This window comes from Peromyscus californicus, unplaced genomic scaffold, assembly GCF_007827085.1.
Source record: "Peromyscus californicus insignis strain IS unplaced genomic scaffold, ASM782708v3 Scaffold_18__1_contigs__length_77618521, whole genome shotgun sequence".
NCBI classification, from domain to species: domain Eukaryota; kingdom Metazoa; phylum Chordata; class Mammalia; order Rodentia; family Cricetidae; genus Peromyscus; species Peromyscus californicus.
This window is the reverse complement of record NW_026294480.1, coordinates 29,587,107-29,610,411: the sequence shown is the minus strand read 5'-3', so window position 1 is coordinate 29,610,411 and position 23,305 is coordinate 29,587,107. Positions and strand designations below refer to the sequence as shown.

Sequence of the window (23,305 nt, the reverse complement as noted above, 5' to 3'; positions counted from 1 at the left end):
AGTCACATCACAAGGCAAGGTCTTAATTTAATGGAGAGGGACACAGTAACTGCGTGTAAAGTTGCCTTAATTTTGCCTAAGAACATAGATGTCTTAAATGCTGCCAGGAAACCTAATTATTGTTCAGCATTATTAAAAAAAAAGGGATGGAGGGTTAACAGCCACTTCTCTGGGGCACTAGAGGAGTTCTCGGGGTAAACTGTGCAGGTATTCTCTCTATCTAATGGCATCGAAGCAACGGTCCTGAAAGTAACAGAGTTTCAGCAGTCTGTGAACTGGTATGTCTTCTTTTCAGTTCCCTAGTAATTTTCTCACTAAAAAGGACTTTTATTTATTCACTGTGTGAATGTGCATGCACACAAGCAGGAATATGCATGCCACAGTGTGGAGGTCAGAGGACAACTTTAGCGAGTGGGTCCTCTTCTTCCACCATTTGATTCCTGGGGATGAACTCAGGTTAGCTCTGGTAAAGTGCCTTTACCCATGGAGCCATTTCACCAAGCCCTTACCCAGGAATTTTCAAGTCGTGACTTAGAAGCAAGTTGCAAAATTAGTTTTATGGTTGTTCTTTCTTTCAAGAAACTATGTAGCTCTGGCTGGCCTGGAACTTGTTATGTATATCAGGTTGGTCTCCAGTTCACAAAGATCCATTTGCTTCTGCCTCCCAAGTGCCAAAGTTAAAAGTATGCACCATCTTGCCGGGAAGTTTTATGGTCCTGAGATTATTTTTAATGATTTAGGCTCTGTTTCCGAATTCCATCTCTCTCCCTCTCTCTCATATAAACAAACACCCCCCCCCCCCACACACACACCATCTTCCGACCTGTGCATACTCAGACTCTGCTAATGCAGCAAATGGTGTTCAAACTTTTTAGCAATGCCACTGTTGAATATTTATTTACTGAAATAAAAGAGCCACACTAAAGATTTTTAGTTTCGGCCACTATAACCTTTAAAATGCCCCCAAATAAGGGAATACAAAGAAGAGCAGATCACATTGAAAGATAGTTACAAAGACTGTTGGTACTGAAACAGCAATTATATTTTCTTATAGTCGTTTACAGAAAAAGCTTGCAGGTCTCTGATCCATATCACATTACACTTAGTTTAAAATGAAACAGTGGTACCTATCCTATTGGTGGAATCACTATATAAAGTTTCGGTCATCACAAAACCATCTGTTATTTTTTGGGGGGAGTTACTGGGCACTGAAACCAGTATCTTAAGCATGTCAGGTATGTGTTCTTGTAAAATAGTTTGTTTAATGAAGACAAATATTAAGGAATTAGTTGATCTGTATCACGAAAGAACACTATTATAAATGAAACAGGCAAAAAAAAAACCCCAGTGTTAGCATTGTAGTTTTAACTTTGATATCAACATTACAAAGATTTCATTGTTCAGTTGTCAAATTACCACATGGAAGAATGTCAGAACTTGTTTTCTGGCAAGTAATTATGTAAATGACATCATACTACTCAAGACAGAAAAGTAGGAATTAGGGGTCATATGACCCTTTTCCTGCTATGTACATATAATGATAGTAGTGCAGTGCAGCAGGAGCATCCTAAATAACACACTGCTTACAAACAATATACACCTAAAGACATTTTAAAAGTGTACTAGATGAACTCAGTAAAAGTGGATTGGCTGCATTCTTGTATATAAAGTATAGCTGTTATTACAACATTCATTTGTTCCTCATAACTGTACAAAGCAGAAGAAAGCTGGTTTCTCAGTTTTCAAAAATGAACATTAACAAGCTTTGAAAGGTTATTTTTTAAAGTTTGGATTCCACTATTTCCAGTACTATAATTTATATAATGTGAGTTTAAATGAGAACTTCAAAAAATTGAAACACAAGAAGCCAGAGTATTTGGTGTGAAAAGTAGGAAGGCCCATATTTAGAATACCCATTTTATTTATAGTACTATATCAAGTAAGGATTTATTGCTTGATATCTGCATAGACTCTTCAGCAAGGTCACATTAATTTTTTTAGAATAAGGGAATTTAGTATGTTAAAGATCATTTCCTTTACAAATAGAAGAAAGTTTTTATGAGAGTTATTTGCTAACCCTCTCTGTCATCAAATATGTGATGGCTAATACTGATTATCAATCAACTTGACAAGATCTAGAATCAGCTATGAGACAAGCCTCTGGGCACACCAGTGAGGAATTATTTAGGTTAGGTTAGCTTCTGGTCAAACCTACTTGACGGAGTAAATGTGAGAAGGGCATCCCCAGGCCTTAAGCCCTGGACGACACAAAAGGCAATGGCTAGGTGAGCGCCAGCATCCGGCGCTCTCTCATCTTGAAGGCTACAGTGTGAGTGGCTGCTTCCGTTTGTGCTGTGCCAACTTCTCTGCCATGATGGACTTGAACTAACCCTAACCCTCTTCCCTCTTAAGTGGGTTTGGTCACAGCATTTTATCACAGCAACAGAAGAGTAACTAAGACATATAAGATGCCTATTTCTACATGTCTGAGAACCCTACAGAAACTACGTTGTGGGGTGACTTGAAATACAAAATGGTTAAGTAGTAAAAACACCTTCATTATATGTTCATCTCTCTCACTGCAGTACTAAACTGATCCTATAGTCTCAGCTACCCTGGAGCAAACACCACACAGAGCTCAATCTCCAGATCAATCCATTTAATTTGTATGAAAAAAGTTTCTACTGAATGAATCTCTTTACATTAATAACTACTGCATATAATTTGAATAACATTTCTACAAATGGAAATCATAGGCAAAAAATTTCAAAACTCTTCTCAAAACACACCTAACTAGTAGTTACAAACGAGATTAATTTCTATAATAAATATTCTCCCAACACTTTCTAAAGTCTTTATGTGAGATTTTTGAAATGTGCATCATAAAACTGCTATAACAAAACAAAATTCTATGTGGTATTATTAAAAATTCTTGAATAGTATGTCTTCTTTTCTATTGTAAAGAAGATAGAACAATATTCTCCAGTTCAAGAATTCAGACTATGCTACAAACTCACTCAGAAACGTCATTCTCCATAGAAGCTGAGCAAAGCACAGCTCAACTAGATGAGATTGGTAAGGGCGGGTAAAGGATGGCAAACAACACATTTTAAAGGCAGCACTTAGTAGTTCAAATGACTACAAAAGGTAAAGGAGATGCTAAGTACTTCTACTAAGAACTGCTATCATCAGGCCAAGGAACACTGATTACATCATTGGCAGCTGTTAGAACTAGTAGATATGTTCCAGACTCCTACTCAGTAACTCAGTTTTTAGAAGAAGACAGTTCAGTGGACAAAGCTCTTGCCAAGTGTGAGGCCATACTCACATCCTCAGCACCCATCTAAGAAGAGCCAGATGGGAATGGGGCTCACCTATCACACTAGGGCTTAGGAGGAGGCACACTGGCTAGCCAAACTAGTGCTATAGGTGAGCAAATTTCAGCTTCAGTGAGAAACAATGCATCAGGAAAGAAAATGAAGATTCATCACAGAAGACACTTAACTTTAACCCCTGACACCCACACCAAAGTGCCCACACATGTGGACATGCATATAACAACCCACATACACCAAAAAAAAAAAAAAAAAAGGTGATCACACAAATCGTAAAGGATATTTTTGGAGGCACTAAATCAAGTAATGGAGAAAAAAGTAGCTGGAAGAAAGTAGAAGGAAGAGAAAAAAAAATGAACATTTTGTAACCTCCCCTTTTGAAAATAGGTTTGGTTTTTTTTTTAAAGATCTAAAATTTTTATTTTGTTCTTATGTGTGTTTTGCCTTCACATTTATCTGTGCACCATGTACATGTCTGATTCCTATGGGGGCCAGAAGAGGGCAGCAGATTCTCTGGAGCTGGAGTTAGGGATGGTTGGTTGTGAGCCACCATGTGGGTGCTAGGAGTTGAACCTGGGCACTCTAGAAGAGCAGTCAGTGCTCTTAGCTATGGATCCATCTTCCCAGCCCTCAGTGAAGATTTTCTGAGATACTTCTGAGTGTCTATATGTTGGTAATTACTGATATTAAACTGTTAAGGGCTATGTAAAGCATGTTAGTTATCATGCCACTCTTAAAGGATCATTTTATTATTTAATATTTTATTTGTAGATATGCTATATATATTATTCTGATAAAACAAATATTTTTGGTATTTTATACACTGATACAAATATAAGACAGTAAAGGTTCTCTGTATCACAGGGACAAAAAGATAATGTTGGAAGGAAACAGGACAGACATGGAACCTATTGTGTAATGACTACAAATCAAAACAAGGCTGAGGAGACGTGAACACACGGAATATGACTAGGTTTCTTTTGTAGTGTAACAGAAGTTAGGCAGTCGGCAGGGCAAAGAAAGTTAATACAAAGTTTAGAGAACAAGAATCTGGAAATTAAGAAGTTCTTGTTATAGATAGAGTTTGTGAGAATGTAGAGTTTGTTTTTCTCTGTGTAGATCTGGCTGTCCTGGAACTTGCTCTGTAGACCAGGCTGGTGGCAAACTCAGCTCCACCTGCCTTCTGTCTCCCAGATGCTGAGATTAAAGGGATGTGCCATCAATGCCTGGCTTTTCAATATATACTTTTAATCTCTACACAACGGCCTTTTCTGAATATTAACAGCAACATAGTCCCAATTGATTTATTAGGCACTTATTATGTATGAAAGGGCCACATACATATTACTTCAGTGGTCAAATGTAACAATATCAGTTTACATTCAATACACTCATATAAAAATTAAATTATGTCAGTAACCTAAATTAATTTATACTGCTCTGTACTTCGAAAATTTATTGGCCTAAAGCATATTCAAAGAACTTAAAATTATCCTGAAGAGTGAGTATTAACTATATAAACATTAAAGTAAAAATATTTGAGGGTAGATTTTTATGGCTTTTTCAACAAAGGAAAAGTTACTAAGAATTTTTGTGCTAGGACAAAATTAAGTGTAAAAGTATCCCAACAATATTCAGACTAATTCTTTTACCTAACTGTGCTTCAACTACAAATAATAAGAAAATACACAATTGTGTAATTGTGTCAGCTTAGTAACAGAGATCTAAAATATGTATAAAAATAAATATCACTAAAAACAAAACAATAGATGTGGATTCTGAGCTATAACCCACACTCCCCAATCTAATGTATTGTCTGGAAATAAATCTGAGGATCAAAAGATATTTTTATCAAAACCCTGGCTAGTATAGGTTGTGGTGTATACCTTTAATCACAGCACTTGGGGTGAAGTAGATCTCTGTGAGTTTGAGACCAGCCTGGTATACAAAGTGGATTCCAGGACAGTCAGGGCTACATAGTGAGACTGTCTCAGGAAACAAAATACCCCCCAAAATTCTGCATATTATAATTGCAGATCTATTAATATATGTGCATATATACACAAATATCCTCATATGTAGACATGAACTACTAATAGGTAGACAATCTATTTACTTATTAATATGACCATAGCAAGCATATACTTATAAGAAACATGAATTAGCATTAAAGAAAGATATGAAAAAACAATGCAAAATAACATAGCTATTAACAATTTGGAGTTTGTAGCCTTTGCCTCCTGAGCCTTCTCATTCGCCCAATAATATACTATTATTGCTGGTTTTGTGTTTTGAAACAGGGTCTCACTATGGAGTCTTGGCTATTCTAGAACTCACTCCGTGTATCAGGCTGGCCTACAGCTCACAGAGACTCTCCTGCCTGTCTCTTCCTCTCTGTTCAGGATCTCATGTCTAGCTCTGGCTGGCCAGAAACTAACTATATAGACCAGGCTGGCCTACCGCTTGCTCAGATCCTCCTGCCTTTGCTGTCCAGGTGCAGAACGCTGGGACACAGGCTTGCACCATCACACCCACCTCTACACATCTCTTAATGTTCTTTAGTAGTTGTAAAAGACTTTGTTAAAATAGAGCTTAAAGGGCAAGGCAGCTGACACTTTCCACCTTTCCACTTCCTCTATTAAAATTACATAACATATTCTTATTTTTAAATTTAATTTATTTTTAGTATGTGTGTTTGTGAGTGCGCATGCCCATGATGTATGGATATTCCTGGCATCCCTGGGGCAGTATTCATGGAGAGAAGGTGAGGACAATCTGTGGACTTGGTTCTCTCCTTCCACATGTGGATTCTGGGACTTGGAGAACTTGGAGAGCTCAGGCTGCCAGGCTGTGTAGCAAGCGCCTTTATCCTCAGCCTTTTCACTAGCTTTTGCTTGTTTGCTTTGTTTTTTCAAACAGCGGACCTGGCTGGCCTGGAACTCACTGTAGACCAAGCTGGCCTCGAGCTCACAGATATCTGCCTGCTCCTGTCTCCTGAGTGCTGGGATTACAGGTATGCCCTCCATGCTCAGCCCCCAAACTATATTCTCTGTAAATACAAGCTGTCCCAAAACATTCACTGAGAATTAATGAAAATCTTCATTTAGCTGGACATGATGGTGCACGCCTTTAACCCCAACAACTGGGAGACATATGCAGATGGGTCTCTGAATTCCAGGACAGCCAGGGATACACAGAGAAACCCTGTCTGCAAAATAAACAAAACAAAACCAAAAACTCCAACCAACCAACCAACCAACCAACCAACTAAAACAGCCCCAAACCAACAGCAAACCCTATCAAACAAACTTCATTTAAAAGAAACAACCCTTGTGCCAGTCACATATTCTATACCTCTTCGAATTATTTTAAGAAGCAATTGCAGAAGGACACATTCAAGTTAAACAATAAACACCACCTATTAATTTATAGTTCTGATTGCCCTAACAATCCTAGAAGGGCACAAGTAATAGCGATTCCGAAAGTAATCTTCATTTTTGAGAAATAAAACAGTAGCAAAAAAGTGAATGTTTGATACAAACCATGTAAAAGTAAAAACAGATTAGCCACAAATCACTTTGAATGAAGAGATTTTTATAATACTATTTCCCTTGGTAGACAGCTACAACAGTACACTATAAATAGTAATAATTACAGTTTCTGTTTCTACTATACTGCAGTGTTACACAGTTGAACTTTCTGTGATGATACAAATTTTCTCTATCTGTGCTGAACAATACAGTAGTCAAAAACCACACCTGACTACTGAAAAACAATTTTTGATATTTAATTTATGTTAATTTCAACTTAAATAGCCAAAAGGCTACTGACTACCATACTGCACAGTAATTCTAGATTTAATATATTTGTTTGTAAGTATAAATTTAAAGTTTTAAGTGATGGTCACGGAATGAAAACCTAAAGTCAAACAAACGCTTTGCTCTGCTGCCTTAAGAACTACATTCTGCTGGGCGGTGGTGGCGCACGCCTTTAATCCCAGCACTCAGGAGGCAGAGCCAGGCGGATCTCTGTGAGTTCGAGGCCAGCCTGGACTACCAAGTGAGTTCCAGGAAAGGCGCAAAGCTACACAGAGAAACCCTGTCTCGAAAAACCAAAAAAAAAAAAGAAAAAAAAAAAAAAAAAAAAAGAACTACATTTTATTTAGATTGTATTATCAGATGAAACACAGGTTAAGTAGGTCTTGCCACATGGCACCATTAAAAAACAAACGATATATTAAACGCAGGTATACAAAGGAATACAAGATTGTATTTTTTTTCCCCATAAACTGCAATTATATTCTCAGCACTCAATTTCAGTCAGGTAACTAGAGAATTTAATTCAGCAACCATGCAAAAATAACACCAGCTTTACCGCCACAAAACAACAATTTAAACCAGTTTAAGAAGGAAGCGCCATTCCCTACCTTTTTATATTTTTAAGTTACAAAATCTATTTCCCTAACTATTTTCCCCAGAAAAAAACTTTTAAGTAACTTTATAAATAATAAAAATTCTAGTGATTCATCAATAATTAAATCATAAAGTCTGTAAGGAAGTAATGTCTGACAATTAAAAATTATAAAACTTGCTCTTGCATACCATATACACCTTTACCAAGATGTTAGACATTAAGTACTACATTGTATAGTGTATCTCTATAGCCAAGGTATCTTTTTAGCACTAAATATGTCTACTGTAACACATCATTCACTTGATTAACCAGTAATTTTCAGAAATACTTGAAATAACAGAGAAAGAACGTCTTTCTATACCCAGACAGAAGTAAAATTCATGACTGCCATGACTAGTTCAAGTACAGGAGTGGGAGAAAAGTTTACTAAGAAAATTTAATCTATATTCCTGAAAATAACTCACTGTTTTCTTACATACAGGTTGCATTTTCCTGTAGCAGCTTTTTCAGTTTTATAGAATTTCATTGCTTATATTTAGCAAACTTAAGGAATACAGCGGCAGTTGAAGTACTCTTACCTTTATTTGACTTGGATGGCTTATTCTTGATAGACTTAAGGGAACTTCTTGCTTTATCCTCTCTATCTTTAATTAGCTTCTGGACATCATCCAGCGACAGTTTTTGCAGAACAACTACGGGCTTAGCGCCTTTGTTTAGATCTTCAACTAATCCCATTTTTTCTACTTTGTCTTTCTGCTCTCCTCTCATGTCCATTTTCTTAGTTTCCTGAGTAATATTGCCATCTTTATCCCTCTTGAGTTTTGGAATGACAAAATTTTTCAATGCACCAGACCTGCCCCCCAACAAATAGCTTGGAAATTCGGCCTTATTGTCAGTGTGCGCTTTATTACTGTCTGCTTTGCTTCTGTTACCCTCTGTCCTTTTGTCATCCTTACTATTTGGTGACTTAAAACCAGGTCTGGATTTGTTAGTATCTCCTTGTCTTACACGAGGACTGTCTGGTCTTGATTTTTGTTCCCCAGAAGAAGGTCTGTCCCGTGAGTCCCCTGATTCATGCCTGTGTTTTCTTTCTAACTTTTCAGGTTTTGAACCATCAGATTTAATGCTATGTTCATTTCTGCTAGAAGATCTCAATGTTTCTGGTCTTCGAACCCTTGACTGATCCCCCCGATGTCGTTCTGACTCACCCCTGTCATCTGATTTTTGTTTACTATCATGGTCACGTCTTAGTGACTCAGATCGCCCATCAGGTCTTTGCTTTAAGGCTTCAGCTCTTTCTGATTTTAAGCGAGGTGAGTCAGATTTGATATCCTGTTTATGCTTAGACACATCGGGCTTTTTCTCTGTTGATGGCTTTCCAGCATCCCTCCTATTTTCATGCCTGTGTTTTGGGGTTTCAGGCCGGCCTTCACCTTTTTGCTTTGGAGTTTCAGGCCGGCCTTCACCCTTTTGCTTTGGAGTCTCAGGTCGTCCCTCACCCTTCTGTTTTGGGGTTTCAGGTCGACCTTCACCCTTTTGCTTTGGAGTTTCAGGCCGGCATTCAGCTTTCTGCTTTGGGGTTTCAGGTCTTGATCTTGTTGTTTCTGACCTGGTATTGTTTTGTTTGTTCTCATTTGGTTTTGTGTCGCATAGTCTATTTTCATTCTGTTTAGGCTCAACTACAGCCTCGTTTTGTTTGGAGTCTGTCGTTCTGTTCTCACTCTGTTTAAGTTCTTCTGTTTGGGTCTCAGTTTTAGTTTCTAACTTACTTTCATTTGACTTGGTCTCCACCAGTTGGTTTTCATTTGGTTTAGATTCTGACAACCTACTTTCATTTTGTTTCATTTCACTTTTTGAGAGCTCAGCATCAGACTTTTTTTTAGGTGTCTCAGGATGATTTTCTGGTATAGACTTAAGACTTCCAATAACATCTTCCTGAAGAACAGGAATGGGTGCATCATTACACTGTTTGATTTCTTCAGGCTTTTTTATGGAGTCTGAATCCTGAGTTATAGAAGCCTGAGAGTCCACTCTTCCTGCCTGATGAAGATCAATGCTAACCATTAATGCTGGCCTTGACCCATTTCCCGTAGAACCCGTCTCCTGAGAAGCTGGTCTATTACCTCCTGGAGCACCCCCAGCCTCCTGTGGGTAAGAATCTTGTTTCCTTTTTTTCAAAGGTTTATCTGAAATTTAAAGATAAATATCCAATATCAGTAACAGACACATTCTTATCTTACTAAAAACAAAATAATTTTTTAAAAAAGCATGAATGAGTACTAAGATTTGAGGAGATCTGTATGCTTACTGAACTTCAATAATTAATAGATTATATCAAAAATAATTCAGTAGCATTGAGTATGTAAGTATAAGAATACAAAAGAATAGAACTTGTATTACACACATGAATTTATGTTTCTATATAAAAGACCCAAGTTGTTTTATAAGACTAGCTATAAATCATATATTTTCACTTATGATCATTTTATTGTTAAAACAAGAGTTCTAAATCTGCTAAATACAATTGGAAACACAATCTTTTTCTACTACTACATGTAAGACATAAAAAACAGAAAAGAATAAAACTAAAATGTAGATGTAGTTATGTCACTGAAGAAAGGTAAATGATAGAATAACAAAATACCATGATTTTCCCATTATGCTTTAATCCAGAATTCAAATTCTTCAGATGTTAACAGTGCATATGGAACTTAAAAGCTAACACACAATGTTAGAAGTAAAATTGAATAAGGAAGCTGTATCATGGGCCTACTCAGAAACATGGAACTTTTTTTTTTTTTAAAGATAAATCCTGTTTTTCTGTTTGTGTGTTTGAGTTAGGGTCTTGCTAAATACTTTAACCTGGGCTAGAACTTATAATGTAGCCCACAGTGGCCCTGAATTCTGGATTCTCCTGCCTTGGTCTCCTGTGAGAGAGATTATAAGCATGCACTTTACTTTACTTTGACAAATCTTGCTTTAAGCAACTTTCATGGACAAAAATGTCTTTAGGCTTTTCATTCTAGTGGTTTAGATTATCAATCACAGCAGGGAAAAAGAACTACAGTATTCTGAAATATAATGACACATGCATACTAACACAAATCTACTATTCAACAGATTGTGAAGCACTTTTTAGCAACTATGCATTTCTGTTTGTTTGATTCTATTTCTAACTCAGAAGATTTTTGGTTCACTGTCTATGAACTGAATCTCTAGCTCTAAAAATTGTTAGATTTATAGTGCCTTGTGGTTTTTGTCTACTCAATTTATTTCCTGAACTTCTTGATTATGTTTTAAAAGTCATTTTTAGTTACTTTCAGGAGATAGTTTCTATTCTCTGATAATATTCATCAATGGAATATACCATTTAAGGGAACAGTATCTTAAGGTTAAAACTTCAAAGCAACAGGTGAAACATCATTATTTTATTTATTGTACCGGAATAAAATCCTGAAAACACTTTTAAAGTTGTAATGCATCTTTTCTATGCCAAATTCCATTGTTTGACTCTCAAAGACAGAAGGGGCAGCTCATTCCAATATAAAGTCTAATCAAATGTAATGAAAATGTACTTCAGGGCTGAAGATGTCTCAGTGGTAGAATGCTTGCCTAGAATGTACGAGAGTATGAGTTTGATCTCCAGGACCCCAAACATACAATCTGCTCTTTCTGTTACACAGAAGCCAAAACCATAGTCACACATGCTCCACTTCTAAAACAACAATAATAAAATGTTACCATTATTATTACATTGTTTTCCCAAGTTCCAAATAACCTGCCAGATAAAGAGTGTATACAAAGCCTTTTGCATCAATACCCAAGGAAAAAAATTCTCAGAATACAAAAAATATATATTTAAAGAATCCCTTTAAAATACTGTCAGAAATTTTTAATCTTGCTGTACAGCACATAAAACAATTACTAGGTCACAAACAGAATGTCTTATAAAGCTTATCCCTTAATCTTTTATGATAAAACCAAAAATTCATACAACTTAAGATTTCTATAGTTCCAAGGCAACAGGTTTTTGTGAATGTCATTAAAATAGTAACTTAATCATACTTCAGAATTAATATAATTAACCCTAGGCATCTGAAGAATTTTGTGGAATATGTGCCTCATTCTTTGATTAATATATATATTACATATATATATATTTTTTTTCAGAAATAAACGTTAGCTTAGTAGGTAGACTTTAAAAGGATTAAAAAATTCTTGAAAGAGTTTATAGATCATTAACTTCATTTAATTTACCTTTTGTTATTAAAATGAAAATTTGGCAAGTAAGTTATTTCAAAGAAATTTCCTAAACTATAGATTATATGAATTATAACACAAAAGGTAACATGTATATAAACGAAGCAGTGAAGATTAAGAAAGCTCTTACTTTGTCTAGTACAAAGCAAACATTGCTGGATACAGAGTTCTAACCCAGCCTTTCTCTCCCCTTCTGTCACCCCCCTTCTCTCGGACAGTCTCATGCTGGTGTAAGACTTGCTATGGCCCAGGCTGTCTCTAACTTATCTTCCTGCACAGCCACCCGACTGCTGAAATAAAGGTATGGGTCACCAAACCAGGTCTGCATTTTTCATCTGTTGAAAAATATTGTATCATTGTTACAGGGAGTTGGGGGTACAGGGAGAGAACTAACCTTCTGATTTCAAGGTTTGTTTCAGTTCTCCTCTGGGTTTATCCCTGTAAAGAGGTTCTGGATATGGACAGCTAGCCTTTGCCCACTTCTTTTGTCTTCACTATATCATGACCTTTACATAACAATGGAAGCCCATAGGTATAGAGTAATCTTAGTATTTGGGACACAGATTACCTTTCATTTCTTTTTAGTTTTAGGAATCTTAACATTAGCTATCAGAATTCACCATGCTCCTGAAGAAAAGGTATACAAGGAATAATTTCAAAACCATTTGTCCATCTAGTTGTGAATATTTTGAAAATAAGACCCTACCTTCCAAAAGTCTCAGCTTCTCAGGCTTATAAGAGACAAACTCTAACAGTTACTAAATATATTTTAAGCAAAACTTAAACCCACTATAAAGCAGAATGCACAGTAGCCAACTAGGACAAATGAAGGTACCCCACATCTAAACAACAGCACAGGTCAGGTGGCTCACTGTTTTTACTCTTGTCCCAAATACCAGTACCTCTATTTCACAGAATAGTAGGTAACATAGGTGACTATCCCTTATCTGAAGTGCTTGGGACTGAAGCATTTCTGATTTTGAGTATTTCAGACTTTGAAATATGTTCATGGACTTTAGGTCTGGACATCCCTAATCTCAAAATAATACAATTCATAATGCTCTGGAACTTGAAATTTTGATGCTCAATAAGTTTTGTATGTGAGAGCATTCTGGATTTACTTTTTAGGGGGAAAATCAAAGATTCTCAATCTACAATTTACTTCTTATAAGAGCTGCAGTCAGAGTATTTCAACATTACGACAAACATTAGGAAGCTAGGCCATTCCTTACATTTGTTGATATGGAAAACAGACCTTGGGAGAAGAAATAGACAGAGATAAACAAAGGAATTCCTTTAACAAAAAGAAAGCAGGAATATTTAGCATGCAAAGGACAGACACAATCCTGATAGGTCATCCTAGAAGCAAAGATGAACAGGTTTTTAAAATTAATTTATACAATTACAGATGCTACAAGTATGAGCAAGGCAGATAGAGAGAAACTTATTTTGGGAATAGTGTAACATTAGTTTGCAATTAGTCTTTTAGTGCATATATTTATGAATGTCCAAAGAAAGAACAGGCAAAGGAACATAAATACCCAGCATCCAGAAAAGCATTTTTGCTTATGTGTAGAGCCAGGTAATGTTAGGCTTAACCACAACATATGCAGAATATTAAGACTAATCTATTTCTTTTCTTGAATTCCACAGTTATCAGCTTCTATTCTTTTTTTTTTTTTTTTTTTTTTTTTGGTTTTTCGAGACAGGGTTTCTCTGTGTAGCTTTGTGCCTTTCCTGGAACTCACTTGGTAGCCCAGGCTGGCCTCGAACTCACAGAGATCCGCCTGGCTTTGCCTCCCGAGTGCTGGGATTAAAGGCGTAGCTTCTATTCTTTTTTTTTTTTTTTTTTGGTTTTTCGAGACATAGGGTTTGGGTTTCTGTTTTTTGACAGAAATCTTTTTTCCATAACAAATAAATGTCATGGCAAACAACTCAAACCTTAAAAAAGGTATGCAACAAAACTAGACAAGTAGTTCAGTGTGCTCCTTGTTACCAGTGATACAACAGAAGTTCTCAGAGCCATATTCCAGAACACATTAAAAGCTAACTTTAGAATTTAGTTTGAAAACATCAAAATAATGGTTAAAATGATGATTTAATTTCAAGTGACTATTTTATCTTTCCAGTGCTCACTTAGCAAAACCACCACTCCAGAAGAATTACACTTTTTCTTATAATTTTATGCACAACCATGGAATACCATAATACATAATTTTAATCTCTCCAAATCTCCACATAATTTATGTATGACATAATAGGAACTGACATCAGAAAACAACTTAAAAATGGCAACTGTGATAAGTAGTTAGTAAGATCTACTACTTTATAGTCACAGAATATATATGAACTTTCACTAAAACTGTATGCTAGCTTTGTCCTCTCAGTTTCAGTTAAATTTGTTATAGCTACATAATCACAGATTATGGAGAAAACTATTTAAGTGATTCAAAGTAAAATATGTATTACAAATTTCTGGAAGAATAATAAACTGTAATTGCTTTTATTCTCCCAAGTAAGTTAGGGGTAAGAAATAAGTTTATTAGTAAGCAAAATTATGCCTAGTACAATTACCATTATTTTCACTCTGCTTTTAAAAATATGTATTTTACTTTCTGTGTTCTGCTTGCATGTTATGTCTTTGTACTATGAGTCTGCCTGGTCCCTGCTGAGGTCAGAAGGGGGCATCAGAGCGCATGGAACTAGAGTTACGAAGGGTTGTGAGCCACATGTGGGTGCTGGGGATCAAACCTGTGTCCTCTGAAAGAACAAGTATGCTTAACCGCTGAGTCACTCTCCAGCCCTTTCACTGCACTCTTTAAAAACAGGTTTATCTTACTTTTGTTTATGTATGTGTATGTGCACATGTATGCAACTGCCTGCAGTGGACAGAAGAGGGCACTGGACCCCTAAAGCTGTAGTTACAGGCATTTGTGAGCGGCCAGATATGAGGAGTGCTGAGGACCAAACTCCAGTCCTTTATCCACCAAGTCATCTCTTAAGGCCCTCATTCCACTTAAAAAAAAAAAAAAAAAATCTACCTCCCCTCTTTTTTCAGAGCAGAATCTGTGTGAAATGTCACACAGAAATTCAGTCCTCTACTCTACTACTATTTCTGGTTAGCCCGTAACAATTTCAAACATTTGTTTCAAAACTGTCATAGTAGTCACAAATTTTGTATCGACCAATATCATAAAGAAAGCTAAATAACACGCACAATTTTTATAAAGGCTGAGAGTACAATGTACATTACAACCTATACTGAAACTCCCTAAGAAAGAATCAGCAACACTGTATCTTTAACAAAGGTTTATGACCAACATTTCAAAAGGCAAAAACAAAACAAAACACCAAACAAACCCATAAAAGACTCCAGTTCTCTAACCAGTAAAATAAAGACTATGGTTCCTATTTATGATTTACTCTGCCAGTACTACAGTACAATAATTTCTAAATATAGACTACTTTTTCAACAATGTTAAAAATTCCTCATGACAGAAGAGTTAACATGAACCTTCAGCATGTTTCTTAGAGTAGAACACAGCTATTTAGTGATGAGCCTGTCATATAATAGACAGGAAAAATGAACTCTATTCAATATCAAGAAGTAAAATTGAACTATAAAGCATGCTTTACATTTGGATAATCAGATGTATACACACATTTGTAAAGATATCAAATTCATAAATTATACTAGCAATTCAGTAACTCATGTGTCTTGCCTAAAAATTTTAAGAGATTTTGTACCTAGCATTTGCCAAATAATTAAGCACTAGAGACTTAGGGTTTTTTGTTGTTGTTGTTGTTGTTGCTGTTTTGATACAGGGTTTCTCTGTGTAACAGCCTGGCTGTCCCAGAACTCACTCTACAGACCAGGCTGGCCTTGAACTCACAGAGATCCACCTGCCTCTGCCTCCCAAGTCCTGGGATTAAAAGTGTGGGCCACCACTGCCCGGCAAGACTTACTTTTATTTGGTTATGAAGGATGAAGTAAGCCAACAAGCTCATAACACAGGTATACCTTCAAACTGTGCCCTACTATATACTAGTCTGATAAAAGGGAACACTTCCCTGTAATCACCATCAAAAGTTCTTTGATCCTTAGGGTTTGCTATTTAATATTAGCTTAAAACTTTCTAAAATTTACTATAAAGACTTTGCATTATCAAAATAGAAGAATTCTAAACCAAATGGAATATGTAACTGCCTAATAAACACACACATAAACTGTCCTTAGATATACCCACTCTGTATTACTATTTTATTGTTGTTGGTTTTTTGAGACAGGGTCTCACTCTGCAGCCCAGCTGGCAGCAACCTCACTATAAAGCACAGCCTGGCTTCCAACTTTCAGCAGTCCTTGGACTTCTGCCTCCCAAGCACAATTTGAAATTTTGCAGGCATCAGCCATCACACCTTGTTTGTACCTGCTTTAAAACAATTCAATGGTAATGATCCTTGTTTTTGCAGAAAAAATAAAGATGGTGTACAATTCTGTTAGCATAACTCAGAGAAAATAAGTGTAATATTGAAACGGTAATGCTTTTTTTGTAGAAAAGTAGAAAATAAAATCATATAGTTCATAATTGATAATCTATAGTACAGAACTACCAAATCTGATATAGTTTTCAGATAATGAATTGAATTCACACAGGAGAAGACATAAGGAATAATCACACATGTGCCCGATGTGGAAGTTGTAAAGAGATTTCTTACCTTTATCTTGAACTTCCTTTGAGAAGCGCTCCCTTTCAATGGCTGATTCTCTCTCTATCCGCTCAATTTCAGCCAGTGCATCCAATTCCACTTCGTCATATATGGGCCCCTGTTGTGACGCCTGCTGCTGATTCTGCACTACAGAAGTCTGTGGCTGTTTTGCAGCAGCCGAAGTGTTCTGTTGTAAAACAGGCACTTGATTTGCTGGAAGGAATGCTGTTTGTTCTTGCTGCGACAAACACTGAGCAGCATTAAGTGGGCGGTTTACGTCCTGTGGAGTAACGGGTGTTTTTGAAGTCTGTCCTGGATACTGCACATTAAAAGGAATATCATTTTCTGAAACAGTGCTATTTTCCATACCAGATAGCATATCCTCTTGCTGGTCCATATCTGAAGATTTTACACGAGAAAGTCTTAACGTAAGTTTAGTAGAGTCCTTGGTTGGAGAACTAATTATATCATACATTGCAGCTTTCTCATTCTGGTCTTTTTCATCCTTGCCTAATTTCATTTTCTTTTGCTTTTTTTGTTTTCTCTCTGGAGAATCTAGCAAGATATCTGGAGGAACATCTCGAGGTGATGAACAAGGTAAAGACTGAGATTGTAGAATTAAGGGTGGTCTTGATCCTAGAAAAACAATTCAGTAGAAACACACATTTTATCTTAGTGTAATAAAAATATTAAGAGGTAACATAGTTAAGTTGGATCAAATATTAAGAAATCATCTAATCCAAGGTACTTTAGAACTGTAGTTTGAACTATAAAAGATACTTCATATACTACTTCACATAATCTTCGAGACAAAGACTCAAGCTCTCCAGGTTGGTCCTGAACTTACTAGGAAACCAACACTGACTTAGAATTCCTTGATATTGCCATCAGCTCTCTAATGCTCCAATTACCTGTGTGTACCACCATGCTCAATTAATTCATTTATTTTTAAGAAAGTTCTTGAGCATTATTTGTAGTGTGTAGCAGTTCCAGCTTTGACCTGGAAGTACTACCCCCATTGAGGCTTCCGGTAACTGTCACGCCTACCTATGGCCTGCATCTGAGGAGGGAGCCCTTAAGACCCGAGATCCAGATGTGCTGGTGGCTCTCTTGATTCCTGGATCCTGGATGCTGGATGTAGACCGAGCAGAGTTCTCCAGAGAACACCGCTGGACAGCACCTCACCTTTCCTGGATCCTGTAACCTATCCCTTTACTTGTTGTAAGTTACCCCAAAATAAACCTCCCTTTTAACTACGTGGAGTTGCCTTCATAAATCCTCCAATAATTACTGTCACAGTTTTGCTAAAAAGAAACGTGTTCATAGAAGTTAAGAAATTTTTATAAAGTTAAATAGCTTGCAAGCATGAAGAGCTACGGATCAGATTTTTTTTGTCTGAATTCTTACAGGTACTATGATGCTCTTTTGCTTCAAGTTTATGTGGCAAATTGCATATACTTTAGAAAAAGCTTTAAATTTCAACATTTTACCTTAAAATCAAATAAAAATAACCGACAATACACTAATATTTTAAGACTAGTTGGAAAACAACCTGATAAAATGAAGTTTAGGCTTTTGATGTATAATGTATTTATGATATTGTTTAAGCTGCTTCAATTTGAAGTTTTCTATCATTTATTTATCTACCCATCATCCATCTTCCCCTAAGTGTCAGAAGAAAAGCAAGATGGTTATTTAGATGAACTATCTATTCCTTGCTATCCCTTCTTATCCTGACCAACCTTGAATGATAAGTCTCTAACTGTGATGGCTAACCTACAAATAGAGTATCCTGGAGGTTTTCTTCTCTGGAAGCTGGGCTTTTTAATCCCTCAAAACGTACACATGTACAGAACTAAAACGCCACACACTGCAGCTTTCTCACTCTTGTCTTTTTATCATTCTTGCCTATTTCCTTTTCATTCTTGTTCTCTCCCTCCCTGGAGAATCTAGTCAACATCTGGTGACAAATCTTGAAGAGATGGGTTCAGCCTCTATTTTATAAAGAATGTTCTTGAGTTGGAACATCATCTGCATGAAGCAGATCAGCCCATATTAGAAACTGACAAGGAAATGACACATTTTTAACTCTCTTGAACTTACTACTCTACTACCTTTTTCCTTTCTTCTTCCTCTTTTTGCTTTGTGGTTTTTTTTGGTTTGTTTGGTTTTTTTTTGAGACAGAGTTTCTCTGTGTAGCCCTGGCTGGCCTCGAACTCATAAAGATCTGCCTGTCTTTGCCTCCTGAATGCTGGGATTAAAGGTGTGCACCACCACCACCCAGCTTTACTACCTTTTTCCTAAAGACAGGGTCTCACCATGTAACCTAGGCTGGCTTAGAACCTAGAACCTAGTGTTGGGATTAAAGGTCAAAAGGTAAAAAGTACAGTGGGGACACTGATTTCTAATGATAGAAATCTTGAAAAGGGAGTAAAGAAAAAAAAAAAGAGCCTGTAGAGATGCATTAAAGTCAAAAAAACAAAACAAAACAAAACAAGCCAATTCAAAGAGCAGGAGGAAAGCCAGCCAGTTCAACATGAAGTAAGTTGTTTCAGGAGGTGGACAGATGGATCTGATTAAACAGTTCAAACATTTAAGAGAGGGTAAGAAGGTTATGACTGTGAACAGCCATTGGATTTACTAGTGAGAATGATACTGTATATACCTAAGAATACTGTGAGAGTTTAGTGGGATTTAGCAAATACAAAGATGAACAACTTAAATAAACTGGAACAGACTTAAGTATCTAGATACTTGATCTAGATCTGCTTGAAATATGAACTACACAGAAGGAAATTCTAGTTAAAATGATACCTTTAGGAGTCCCATCACTTCCAGCAGGGGAACACACTGGCTGCGGAGACCTCAAGGGAAAGGATGCAGCATTCCTCATTGTTGAAGAATCGCCATCCTAAAAATAAAATATAAAATTTCTATCTTGAATGCTAGGAGATGCATTATGGAAATCTTAAAGAGAACTAGTAGAGACATAAATTACTGACAGGTAAAGTGTTGAAATTCAACAGTATAATTCTTCTGCACTTTCCTGTTTTCTTCATGGTATATCTTAGAAGAATTGAAATTGTATCCAAAAGAATCAACACCCTATGCATGGCAATGAATAAAGAAAACTGACATTATGAGCATGCTCCATTTGGTTTGCTTTCTATAAAAGAGAGATGTGAAGAGGACTCTCCGTGGCTGTAAACGTCTTGAGACCAGTCTGCTGTCATCTCTGTTATCTTTAGACATAGGCAGTTTACATAAAAGTGCAGTGACATCCAAGTAAGAAAATTTCTAATATGCAAAATATTTTAATGAGAAAATGTTAAATATGAGGGAGAAGTTTGAACATATCTTTGAAAGAAAAAAAGCCAAATATGAACAAAAGTTTGCTACTTGAAAGAATATTTTGGTATAAGCACTACTAAATTAAAACTGAAATTTAATCCTGCTCTACAGATTAAGCCCTAGGTATGGTGTTCATACATAGATTCTCAGAATCTAATATAATGTAAAAGTAGAGTAGATATCCTTCACCTGTGCTATGAAAACGTTGGGCTATAAGACAGATACCAGCCATTACCGCATTCATTACTAGTACATTACATACATCACTACTTAGCCTGTGCACCATGTGTAGGTAGTCGTCACTTGAGCCATGTCTAGGGTTATCAGCATGATGATTAGCTGAGTTGCCAGATAATGGACCAGAAACTTTGTTATCATGGATGTTTCTCAAGCCACCGGCAACAATAGGACTTGATACCGATGCTGGAATAAAACATTTTAAAAATATAAAAATTAACTAGAATTCTTAGAAAACAATTACAAGAATATTTTAAGCATACAGAAATTATAAAGAATATAATGAACATTTATGCACTGAGCCTTGGATACATAGCAAGTTTGAAGCCAGCATGGGCTACTTAGGATCCCGTATCAAGCTAAAACCTCAACAAAACCACAAACATTGACTACAAATCTTAACACTATGATAGATGTCATTCAGATCCATTTTTAAAAGAAGTATATAAGTCGGTGGTGGCACACGCCTTTAATCCCAGCACTTGGGAGGCAGAGCAAGGTGAATCTCTGTGAGTTCGAGGCCAGCCTGGGCTACCAAGTGAGTTCCAGGAAAAGGCGCAAAGCTACACAGAGAAACCCTGTCTCGAAAAATCAAAAAAAAAAAAAAGTGTAGCACCAGAGACAGGGGTAAAGCTCTCTATATTTGTATTTTCTCTATTCTCTTCTCTCTTTATTCCATAGGAAAGAATAGTTTGGGTTTATACCACTCTATTTATGCATCTATATTTTTATATTTTATTGTAAACAAACATTCTCAAATAATACATAAGTACTGTTTTGAATGTAATGCTATAAACGGTCCGTTTATAAATCCATTTCCATCTTGTTTTTCTTTTTTCAGACAGGATGGCCTCAAACTTGCTATGTAGCTGAGGATTTCCGTGAGTTTCTGGTATTCCTTACTCTACCTCCTAGATGTTGGGATTATAAGCCTGTGCCAACACACCTAGTTTTATGCAGTGCTGGGGACAAAATCCAGGGCTTCATGAATTCCAGGCATATAACTTCCTTTTTAATTAGATATTATGCTGTGATTTTTCCATTTCTTATATATGCAATCTTAAGCTCATTTGTTTTGGATAAACAATTACATATATTCTGCTGTATAATATACATAATGTATTTATCCATTTGTATATTGGAACAGTTGGATTACTTAAACTACTGGGCATTACTGTTTATGATATGAGTCTTTTTATAAATGTGTCTCTAACTTTAAAGACTTAGACCAGTAAATAAAATTACAAGTTATACACATTTGTAAGGCTTTCTGAATATTTTCAAATAACTTTACAAATTACTTAATTCCCTTAATTCATCAGCAGTATGTGAAAATTCCCAATGCTTTATATACTTACCAGCAATTTTTGTTACTGAGGGTGAAAAATATCCTTGATAGTCATTTTAGTTTACATTTCTTAATCAGCATCAAGGCTAAGACTCATTTATACTGCCACTCATATTCCCTCCTTACCACAAAGTCATAGAAAAGTTTTCTACATTTTAAAAAGTTTTATAAAAATATTGTGGGTAAATGACCCAATTATGCTTTCTTTCCCAACGGTCTCAGCATAAGTAAACAAATAATATCCCCTTATTATCATATACAATTATATACTACCTAGTATCTAATTATATCTTATTCCTAATTAAGATATGTATGAAATTTTCACTTGCTTTATGGGTCTGTTTCTAGACACTTTATCACACTGTGCTTTAGCATGTATTACTTTTCCATGTCCATACTAACAGTACAACAAATTTGGTTCCTGTTATATTGAGCTATACAATACTCCTTTTAAAAACTATCCTATCCAAAAGAGAGGCCAGTTGGATGTGGTAATTCACACCTTTAATCCCAGCTCTTGAGAGGTAGAGGCAGGTGGATCTCTGTGATTTAGAGGCCAGTCTGGGCTACAGAATGAGTTCTAGTACAGCTATGGCTACATAGAAAGACCCTCTCTCAAAAAAAAAAAAAAAAAGAAAAAAAAGAAAAGAAAAAGAAAAAAAAAATCAGAAACCAGAACAAAACAAAATACCCCCCCCCCCCCCAAAGAGGCCATGAATTTGAATGTGACCAAGGAGGCATATATGGGAGGATTTAGAGGAAGGAAAGGGAAGGGGAAGTGATGTAATTATATAACATCAAAAGACGAAAGAAATTTAAAAAAAAAAAAATGCCCTGCCTATTCTTAGACTTCTTTCACAGGAACTTTTAGAAGATGGCTCAGTTTCACAATATACTCTGCTTCAAATTTCTGGTAACGTTATACTGAGTCTATAGATTTGGAAAAAGTAATCTTTACCTCAATATTCTTATATCTATGAGGGCAGCACAATTTTACTTTTTATCATGTTGTTAACAAAGGTAATAGACATCTTTCCCTAATTACAAGACACCTTGCAGTTTTCTTTAGGAGTGCTACAGATAGTTAAAATAGTATCTGTAATTGCTTATTAGTATGTAAAATATGGTTAATTTCATTTCTAATAATATAGACTACAAAAATGCTTTTATTAAACGTAATATCTTTTCTGTAGCATCTTTTGAGTTTTCACCAAGATAGTTCTATACCCAAACTAACATTTCATTTCTTCCTTTCACATGCACACATATGAACATATGTCTATCTACACATTGAAATTAGATATGTAGAGAGGTCATATACTTCACCTCTATTGTCTAGGATACCCACTGCTCACTATGTTAGAGTGGTGACTACAGGCCCTCATATCTGACACATGATTTAAAGAAAAATATTCCTAAGTTGTCACCACTAGACACCCTATAGCAGTATAAAGCTGTACCAATTTATTATCATTCAGTAATATTTTTAAAATAACGAATTAAATTGTTTTGAATTTTCTTTGGCCCCTACTAAGGAGATCCCCTTGCCCCTATCAATTTGAATTGCAATAATTATATACTTTAAGCAGTTCACAAATTCCTAATATATATCCAATTTTGTCGTAAAGGTTGAGACCACCGACTGCCTAATCTT

General features: G+C 36.0%; 1 protein-coding gene across 2 annotated transcripts in view; it reads right to left on the bottom strand.

Annotated features, from left to right (window-relative positions):
- Nucleotides 1–23,305, bottom strand: part of Nipbl (NIPBL cohesin loading factor) — a 168,825-nt gene that overhangs the window by 65,363 nt on the left and 80,157 nt on the right. For both annotated transcript variants that reach the window (XM_052743159.1, XM_052743160.1), the window contains exons 7-10: nt 20,329–20,489; nt 19,530–19,626; nt 16,725–17,351; nt 8,327–9,934 (exon numbers count right to left, since the gene is read on the bottom strand). In XM_052743159.1, the coding sequence (XP_052599119.1) occupies nt 8,327–9,934; nt 16,725–17,351; nt 19,530–19,626; nt 20,329–20,489 (2,493 nt within the window). The remainder of the gene's footprint in view (nt 1–8,326; nt 9,935–16,724; nt 17,352–19,529; nt 19,627–20,328; nt 20,490–23,305) is intronic.